We start from the raw sequence: 10,909 nt of genomic DNA on the forward strand, positions 1-10,909 counted from the left end.
CTCTTCTTCTTCATTCTTTTATATCACATTTTACCTGTTTTTATGTTTTGTTTTGTTTTTACGCATTTTTATTATTTGTTTTTATTTTTATTTTACTTGTTTCTTTTATTCTTGTTTATGTAAAGCACTTTGAATTGCCATTGTGTATGAAATGTGCTATATAAATAAACTTGCCTTGCCTTGCCTTGCCTTCATTGCTCATGATTTGTCTGTAAACCAAACTTTCCTTTTTAGGTCAAGTAATTTCTTTGTCATGAGCATCATGTATTCTTGGTAAGAGGAAGGATATTGTTTCTGCGTCTGAGGCTACATATAGTCTTTGGTGATTCATTACTTCCACATTTTCTCTCCCATGGAGTCACGTTTTATTATGATTTTGATGTAAACACTTGTGGTTTCTCAAGGATGCTTCTGCAAAATCATAATAGCATCATGACAATTATTTCACATACAAAAGCATGTGATTTTCTGAGTTTTAAAACGTTTAATACTAGTTTTTGTTTTAACATTATTGTTTCAAGTTTTGTGTTCAGGTTAATCTAGCTGAAATTCGTTCATCTTTGGCTATAATTCCGTTTTTTTTTTTTTTGAAAGAATATTCATCCATTTCCATCAAGAAGCTCTAAAGAAAACGGGCATTCAAGGTTGCAGTCATTATTGTTTCCATTATACACTGATATTCTTTTTATAATTCATTCATTCATTCACTTTCCTTCAGGCATAGTCCCTTATTTATCATGGGTTGCCACAGTGGAATTAACCGCCAACTAGTACGGCATATGTTTTAGTCAGCGCATGCCCTTCCAGCCGCAACCCGTACTGGAAAATTTGTCATAATATTGATAAGAAATATTCAACAGTTTCAATTTGACAGTTTGTTTAAAAGGTGGGTTTAAAGATGAAAATTGTCATAATTCACTCTTTCTCGTATTAATTCAAACAGAGCTTTATGTCCACTTTGGTACACAAAAGAAGAATTGTTTGAAGAACATTTGAAGAATGTTTCCATAATAAAGGGACTGTGTTTTTGAAGTTAGTTATATGAAGAACAATAATCTTGTCTTACACAGCTTTAAATATACCATGTGTTATACCATCATGAAGACGAGTACAGTAAAGATCAAAATTATAGAACAACCTTCTTCAACTTCAACTGTGTGTGTGTGTGTATGTGTGTGTATTTTAGTTCAATTTAATGTAACTGATTTATTTGATTTTTTTTTTTTTTTGCCATGATGACAGTAAATAATATTTTACCAGATATTTTTCAAGACACTTCTATACAACTTAAAGTGAGATTTAAAGGCTTAACTTGGTTAATTAGGTTAACTAGGCAGGTTAGGGGAATTAGGCAAAGAAAAGAAAAAAAAAGAAGAAAAAAAAAAGGGGGGGGGCTAATAATTATGACTAACTGTGTGTGTGTGTGTGTGTGTGTGTGTGTGTGTGTGTGTGTATGTATATATATGTATGTATATATATATATATATATATATATATATATATATATATATATATATATATATATATATATATATATATATATATATATATATACATGTATATGTATGTATGTATGTATGTATGTATGTATGTATGTATGTATATATATATATATATATATATATATATATATATATATATATATATATATATATGTATATATGTATATATGTATATATGTATAGTATTCATTCATTCGTTTTCTTTTCGACTTAGTCCCTTTACTAGTCTGGGGTCACCACAGCAGAATGAACCGCTAACTTATCCAGCATATGTTTCACACAGTGGATGCCCTTCCAGCTGCAACCAATCTCTGGGAAACATCCATACACACTTATTCACTGGAGACAATTAAGCCTACCCAATTTACCTGTACCGCATGTCTTTGGACTGTGAGGAAAAACCGGAGCACCCACGCGAACGCAGTGAGAACATGCAAACTCCACATAGAAACACCAACTGACCCTGCTGAGGTTCGAACCAGCGACCTTCTTGCTGTGAGGCGACAGCACTACCTACTGCGCCACTGCATCGCCAAACACAGTATTAAAGAACCATGAAGAAGATTTTTGAAAACACTTTTTAGACACCTCTGGTTTATTGGTAGTAATCTGCACCCAGTGGTAGTTTCTTTAATTAAGTGACAAACTGGCAGTGGCAGCATAACTTTATCATTTTATTTTATAATTGCTAGATGGTGAATTGCTCTAAAGTAAATCAAACCCCTGAAAGCAGGTTGATGAAGCCACGGATATGAACCTTTCAGCTACATAAAGAGAAACTGAATAGGCTAAAGATCTGTATCTTGACAGACAGTCTCTCAATGTTTAAGGGACTTTGGACTGTAACCCCTTAGTATTGGGTCAGATGAGAAACATTATTTTCATCGTCAATCTGTGGAAAGCCTGAACTGAACTGGTAGACTAGATGTATATCTTTTGGGTTCTAACCTCTAATTATTGCAATTTTTAAACAGGACAGTGAGCCTTTGGAAGCTGAAAACATTACAATAATAAAATGGCCAGCCCAGAGTTCTTAACTAAACTTGACTGAAAATCTCTGGAAAATCTTTGGTAATAAAGAAACCCAGTGAACTGTGAAAAGCCACTTCCCACTCATTTTTATGATTTAATTATTTTCCACAACATAAAGTTTTTATTTTATTATTATTTTTTTTTATAAAGTTACAAGGGCATTTTGTTAAACACTTGTTTGAGCATGGTAAAGCTACAACTACATTTAATAAAATCTTAATATTACACTATTTCTAAAACAAATCATGTTAATTTTTCTCAAGTTCTTAACTGTAAATGATAACAGAATTAATATTTTAATACTCAGAATGCTGTATACAGTCCAGTACCTAGACATGCAGACTGCTTCAAGAAACATTGTAGAAAAAAATGAGTTGCTTGTAGGACCTCTGTGAATTCAACCATGATGCAATATGTCTATTCAATAAATTTCCTCATTCGGAAATAACTAATTGGTAAGCCCTACTCATCAAAATTTGGATGCCATTAAAGTTCATGTGCACATAAAGGCATATGTCCAAAAATATTTGACAAATAGTGAATTTACAATTGATATTTTGCATGAACAACAATCTTATTGGCAGACATGACCATAAATATATACTGTATGAATATTGTCTGAATTCCTCTTAGACTAATAGATGAATCAATTGGTTAATAAGAACTTGAATGCATAAGTGAAAATGCATGTTGCTTGTAATGTAGAGAAAATATGATGCAAAATTAATGAACAAAAACATGAAGAGACTTAAAGCAAGTTTAATGTCAAATATAATACATTGCAAGTCCATAAACTTGGAAAGGAGACTTTCATATAAAACATAGATTTAGAATAAGAAGTGTTAAAAAAATAAACACATTCATCCTACATACATTATTATATAAATATTAAATAATATATTATATTAAAAAAACAATTAATAAAACAAACAAACATAATGCCCAGCCAAATGAACAAATGTACCTTTGTGGAGCACTTATAACATGCTTATTGCTATAAACATGGTCGTACACTCATTCTACATATCCTTCATATACACCACTAGTAACACTGTCCGATATATGAATACGATTACAGCACTGTTAAAGATTATTCCTATTGATTGAAGAGGTAGCTGCCATATATAATGCGAATGGGATAAATAATTGGCACGTGCATTCTGTGCAGGCTGAAACATTACCCTGAGTCACTAAGCATTTGTTCAGTCATAGTTAGTCCTTTTGTGGGTACCTGGAGCCTGCTGTATATCTAGGCAAACCAGTGTGCTGTGAGATCCACTGATTGTAGTTGCTGACTTGTGTGTAAACACCGGGCTGATTTTTTTCTGCACACTCTTTTCCCCAGCTTATGATGCCAAATAGGAACATGATGTTATTTACTTCACACACCAGGGGCCCTCCTGAGTCACCCTGAAACAAGACAAAATACATTTAGACATTCATTAAATTCCACTATATAATAAATAACTAACTAAATAAGTAAATAAATCATAACTTTTCTTATAATTTTTTTCTGCCTATTTTTTATTTTATTTCACCATTTTTACTCTTTTTTTTTCTTGCAGTTCTGGCTAAATCTCCTAATTCTTGCTTATATTTCTATCAATTCTGTAAATGTGCTTGATATTAACCCAGGATGATTTAAATAAAAATGATGCAATTTAAATAAAAAAGCCAATATAAACTCAAAATTCTTAGAAATGTTCTTAGCATGCCAACTTTTTCGGCAACTGTGAATTTATAAGCTTGCAGATCTGACTTTATTTCTAACATTATTCTGTCTTTTTAAAATAACTTGATCGCAATTTTAATGTTTTTTATTCCAAGACAAAAAAAAAGCTTGCATAAATTCTTTAAAGGGATAGTTCAACCAAAAATGAATAATTCTGTCATCATTTACTCACCCTTGACTTGCTTTCCAATTGCAAAGTTTTTTTCTTTTCAATTGAACACAAAAGAAGAAAATTTGAAGAATTTTGAACCCGGTAACCACTAACATCCAAAAGTTAATGAATATTCCTACATTCTTTAAAGTATTTTCTTTTGTGTTCAAAAGAACAAAACATGAATAAAACTGGTTTGGAACAGTTCAGGGGTGAGTAAATGATGACAAAACTTTCATTTTTGGGTGAACTGTTCTTTTTTCATTTCGTTTTTGGGTGAACAACCTTTGTCTATCTAACTTGTCAACATATTAATTCAAATGTCATTTTTCTCTCATGAATGCACAGTAAAAAATCTGTAGTTGTACTTTTTTCAGCAGCTGGGGCTGGAAAAAGTAAAATAATGACTCTTAAAATACAGACATTTACGGTAAAATAATGGACACTAAATTACAGAAATTTCCTTCAGTTCAAATTTCTGGTAAATTTCTGTAATTCAACCTCTGTTATTTTACAGTAGATTTCTGTAATGTAACAGATGTTATTTTACTTTTTTTTGTTTCGGCACCCCAGCTGCCGGAAATAAACCGTAATATTATAGATTTTTTTTACAGTGTGTTATTTATGTTCTCGTTAGTAGAACATTGTTGGGTTTACCTGGCAAGCATCTGTTTTCCAGTCTCTACCATTTGCGCACAGCATGTTTTCATTGACCTCGTCCTTATTGTAATACGTTCTCTGGCAAACTTTTTGGGAAATAAGCTTGACTTCAGTTTGCTTCAGATATCTAGAGAACTTAAAGGTACCTTTAAAAACAGATGCAGAAAAAAATACATTTGTTACTTTTATATCATCTTATAATTATCCTCCCAACATTCTACAGTGACATCCAAAGTGCCAAAACAATGGCTACATTCTCTACCAGAATATTTGCAGCTTAAGTACAGTATGTTTTGTCGTAATCAAAGGATGTCCCAATTTGTCTTATATTTAATGTCATAGATTAACTCTGTGAACACACTGTGTTGCTCTCATATCTTGCTGTCATAGGAAAGTGCTCTTTGTTATTGTAAAGAGATACAGTATCTTAGCATACAGCATATGTCGTCTTACCCTTTTGATATCTTCCGTAACCAGCAATCTCACAGTAGAATCCAACAGGAAGCATTTGCTGGAAAGGAGGAAGACACGCAGTTCTTACAGTTTTTGTCTTTACTGCACATTGTCCATTGCAGTCCTCTATCTTCAACAGAGCTGAAGGAAAAGATTTAGAGTGTTATTTATTTATTTTATTTATGTAGAATAACAATGTTAGAATAAAAATATAAAATGCACACACCAATGTCGTGAGTGTAGTTTTCAGTTGAGTAGTCAAAGTCCTCGTGGATGACAAGTCTGCTCACTGTGAATTTCTGCTCTTTGACTGGGTCGGTTTCATTGATGGCATTCTTTCCCAAGACGACAGAGTATCTATTTATTTGTGTTCTTTTACTGTTCAAAATAAAGAAACAAACAAATTAAGTAATTTTATAGCACTTTACTATACATAACTACATGAAGCATTTTATAACACCATCCCTTTCTGGAATACAGTATGGAATACAGTAGAATTTGACCATGGCATGCAGTAGTCTGAAATTTGCTAATTCACCCAACTTCTTGATTTAAGGTCTATTCCCAAACTGAAGAATTAGGGTCATCTACCTAAGCTCTCATTGCAATCTACATGCAAGATTCCTCCCTCCTGTTTTGGTTTCCAAAGTGTTGGCAAAATGACCTCAAAGTCATTTTGAGGCCCATGACCCATGAAGTCATGACGCAAGGAATACTATTTCTAGGACTAAGCTGCTAATCATTTGATTTGATAAAATATTTGACCAATCTTTAGTCATATCAAACATTAAAGTGAATTTTATATACAATTGTGGTGTACACAACAGTCTCTGCATCACATACAGTACACCCATATTTTAACAATTTATAAAAATGAATCACTTTCTGGCCATCAGATATTAGGAATGGTTTTATATGTATATATTGCAATCATGATTTTCTAAAGTCTTACATCACTGTGTAAACATTTATTATTACCATTCGTTAAGTTTCACCATACAGTTTGATATGGACTTGGAAGCCGCTTTGCTTAACGTCACACTTAAGCGGATATAAAACTCAATGTAGATTTTTTACTAAATAAACTGAATTATGGAAACATATATATATATATATATATTATATATATATATATATATATATATATATATATATATATATATATATATATATATATATATATATATATATATATATATATATATATATATATTTTTTTTTTTTTTTTTTTTTTTTTTAATTTTATTAAAATTAAAAAATCTATTATTTACCATTAATTTGTATTCAATCAAATTAGGATAGACTTAGTGCTTTAAAAAAACTCCCTCAAAAGCTCACTCAGTCCATCATTTTGTGTTTGTGTGTTTGGATATTTGCTTTTGTGTGTATTCCAAGTTCAATTTTAACAAAGCTTGATTTATTGATTTCTTTCAGTATTGCTGCTACTTTAATGTCCACTATTAGTACTACTACTGTCCACTATTAGTTGGCATCATTTTACTTCTCAGTTATTGATAATTATGATTAGAGAATTATATAGGTATTTATGCTAGGTGGACTACATAAAGGAATAGTTCACCAAAAAATTGTGTCAGTGTTGATTCACCATGTACTTGCTTCAAAGCTGTTTGACTTTCTTTCTTCTCTTAAACTCAAAATAAGATTTTGATATATGACTTATAACCATTGACCTCCATAGTATTTGTTTTTCCATCTATGGAAGTCACTAGTTACAGGATTTCAGCTTTCTTTAAAATATTATTTTATGTTTAATAAAGGAAAGAACCTCATAGAGGCATGAAATCACTTGCTTCAATTTTTATTTTTGGGTGTAATATCCCTTTTAAAATTATTATATTTTGAGATAATATTTCAGGAGTAGTATACAGGATAATGTACTGTCAGCTGGTGTATTCTTGCAAAATAAACCTGACTTACACAGAATGTAAAATAAGGTAAAACATTTCAGTAAATGGCAAGTTGACATACCCAGTAGGGAAGCAGTGGGCTGCAGTGAGGACCCAGCATGGAGTGATGAGGGTTCCTCCACAAATGAACCCATCTCCTTTAAAGATAGCTGCCATCCAAGGCTGTGACTCAACAGTTGACCTTAATCCTCCTATTATCTTTGTCTGTCGGTCCAAGCGGCGCTCCCCACACGTTAATTCTAAATAATACACGTGAAACATCAAAAAACATGTAGTCTGTGAGAAGAAGTAATGTCTAAGCAGCACTCATGGAAAGAAATAGCACATACATCTATTGTACTTGAGGGTTTTGTAGCATAGCCATTGAAATTTTGTTAAGAACAAGAATTAAAAGAGTAAACTAGTGAGAATATTACCTGTGTCCTGCTTTATTGGCTCGGGTGTTGGTGGACGTTTGACTGCATGAACATTAATATGTTATATTAGTCAGTGTACTCTCAATATGATTTAAATGATCACAAGATGCACTACTTACCTGGCTTTATTGCCTCCTGAGGTATGTTACAGTATTCACGTACATAACGGTTTCTTTTCTTTACAACGCACCATGGCTGAGTCCAGTCATCTGGATTCCTGAAAAAGTAAAATATTCAAGTTTTTATTAAAGGAGTCAGCAAAAATCATCCCTCCCATCATCAGAATACGCATACATTCATTAAACATAGTAGGTGTATAATGGTATCTTAGCCATGTATTATGTCTGAATTCGCATATTCAGAAAACCAGTGAGATGTCTAGTTAACATATGTAGTTCAAAATTCATCTGTAGATCATAAACATACTTTTTAAAGGTTTTGATGGTATGTTTCAAAACAAATATACACAGTATGCAATTCTGACACAAAAATTAGTAACAAAATGTATGATTATAGGGCAGTGGTTAGCACTGTTATCTTACAGCAAGAAGGTCGCTGGTTAGAATCCCAGCTGGGTCAGTTGGCATTTCTGTAAAGTTGCATGTGCTCCCCGTGTTTGTGTGGGTATTCTCAGACTAAATTGTCCATAGTGTATGTGTATGAATGAGTGTGTATGGATGTTTGCCAGTACTGGGTTGCAGCTGCAGGGCATCCGCTGTGTAAAACATATGCTGCATAAGTTGGCGGTTCATAGCGCTGTGGCAAACCCTGATGAATAAAGGGACTAAGCTAAAGGAAAATGAATGAATGAATGTATGAATATTAATACCTGCAGTAGTTATGATAACAGTTTTTGAAGGCAGAGTATCGTGAGCCTTGGATGGAATTCCATGGTGCACAAATCCGTCCACTGACAGTCACTGACACTTTTCCTGTGTATTTGCTCTCATCTCTGTCTAATATGCACTTGCCTAAGAAGAGAAAAGTCATGATTAAACCTATATATGGTAAAACGCTTAAAATACAACGTTATGTTTTCTGTAAATAATATTTACTTGGGAAAAACTTTAAAGTAACAGCATTAAAAGAGGTTTACCATTTACAGAAGTTGAAGAAGATTTCCACCTTTCATCCATCTCTCCTATGATCTAAAAAAAGAATTGTAAATATTACATCTGTGGGAGTAAATGTTAACTCCATTTAAAGAGCTAGTAAATAAGGGAAATAAGCTAAAGGAAAATGAATAAATGAATGATCTTTTAAAGGAAGTAAAGAATTTCACTTCTGTCTTATTTTTCCACTTACTGCTTCAGTCCAGCACAGGACACATGTGAGCAGAAAACCCCCTAGTATACACTTCATCTTGATGGCAAACCAATGTTTTTTTTTTTTTCCTTTTTTGGAGATCCTAAGAAACATTTTGAAGAAGTGAGTTAAATATTCATAATAAACATTTCTAAAAAAAGTGTAGGCACATGCTCTTAGACATGCTCTTTCACCACAAAGACATTTACAGTTGAAGTCAGAATTATTGAACCCCCTGAACTATTAGCCCTCTGTTATTTCTGTTTAATGGAGAGAAGATTTTTACAACACATAATAGTTTTATAACTCATTTCTAATAACTGATTTCTTTGATCTTTGCCATGATGACAGGACATAATATTTTACTAGATATTTTTTCAAGACACTTCTATACAGCTTAAAGTGACATTTAAAGGCTTAACTAGGTTAATTAGGATAACTAGGCAGAGAAAAACAAAACAGCTGAAAGGGGCAAATAATTTTGACCTTAAAATGTTTTTTTTTTCTTAATTAAAAACTACTTTTATTCTGGCTAAAATAAAACAAATAAGACTCCAGAATAAAAAAATGTATCAGACATACTGTAAAAAAATCATTGCTCTGTTAAACATAATTTGGGAAATATAAAAAAAGACATTAAAAGGGGGGCTAATAATTCTGACTTCAATTATAAACTTGAAAAAGTGGACAAAAAATAAACAAGCCTTGCCACGAAAAGATTGAAACCAAACTTTGCAAGCAACAACCGAATATCATAACAACAAACATTAAACAAACAATAAACAAATAAACAAACAACAATAAACAAACAAAGCAATTATCTACTGCTGATCAGTTTTATTTCATGCAATCAATAATTAATTTAAATTATTAGAACTTTTATATAAAGACATGTATAAAAGAATTTTTGTATCTTTATTCTTTAATATAATTCAAGATAGTACCCCAAAGTCTTCTACAAAGTGTTTTTTGACATGAAGAGCCTTTTGCATCCTCAAAACATTTCCATTGGATCCAATGTCATTTGTAATGTACTTTAAATACTTTAAATACTAAAAAAGCTATGTTTTATTTTATTATTTTCAAATTAAGATTACAAATGGGCATTTAACAAATAGATCGATGAACCATTTTGTGTTTTCGAAAGCACTTTTCAGTAAATATTGTTTAAAGTCTTAAAAGTAAAACCATCAGTGTCAATAAAGTAATGTATGTGTCACTAAAAGGTTCTAAAAAATCCGAAATTGTTCTTTGTAGCTGTTAAAACCTCAGCCTGAGATAAATGTATTGGAATGAAATTCTAATTCATTCATATTCCCACATGCTATATGCATAAATCAAGTTATTGAAAAACTGCTTTACAAGCAAATATGCAAATAAAAGAATAAAATCCAAGCAGAAGCAGAGTGCTTACCTTTCTTATAGTAGACACAGCTGATCTTTCTGTTTTCCTGCAGATGCTGCTGTGTAGAGCTCTACTGGGCTTACTAAGCACTTGCTGTCATGTGTTTGCTGATGTTCCTGCTTTATAGTGAGAGACTGTGATTGGCTGAAAGGGGGCTTGGCCTCAGGCAAACTGGCACATGCGCCGTGCAGAAAACAATGAGATAATTTGGCTATGATTTCGTGCAAGCACATTATGTGACTCATGCTACATTTCTCAAGACCTCTTCCTCTTAAAAAACATAAAACACTTTGAAGGGGAAATATTCCTAATAGGGACATTGCCC

General features: G+C 32.2%; 1 protein-coding gene across 1 annotated transcript; it reads right to left on the bottom strand.

The window, feature by feature from the left end:
* Positions 1-2,682: 2,682 nt before the first annotated feature.
* plaua (plasminogen activator, urokinase a) lies at positions 2,683-10,682 on the bottom strand. The gene is made up of 11 exons (NM_001172401.1): positions 10,594-10,682; positions 9,180-9,282; positions 8,971-9,022; positions 8,704-8,845; positions 7,994-8,091; positions 7,875-7,916; positions 7,520-7,697; positions 5,757-5,908; positions 5,531-5,671; positions 5,075-5,223; positions 2,683-3,944 (listed from the first exon to the last, which is right to left on the bottom strand). The coding sequence occupies exons 2-11, from the start codon at positions 9,234-9,236 to the stop codon at positions 3,747-3,749; spliced, it is 1,209 nt and encodes a 402-aa protein (NP_001165872.1). The 5' UTR covers positions 9,237-9,282; positions 10,594-10,682; the 3' UTR covers positions 2,683-3,746.
* Between the last annotated feature and the right edge of the window lie 227 nt (positions 10,683-10,909).

Source organism: Danio rerio, chromosome 13, assembly GCF_049306965.1.
Source record: "Danio rerio strain Tuebingen ecotype United States chromosome 13, GRCz12tu, whole genome shotgun sequence".
Taxonomy (NCBI): Eukaryota; Metazoa; Chordata; class Actinopteri; order Cypriniformes; family Danionidae; genus Danio; species Danio rerio.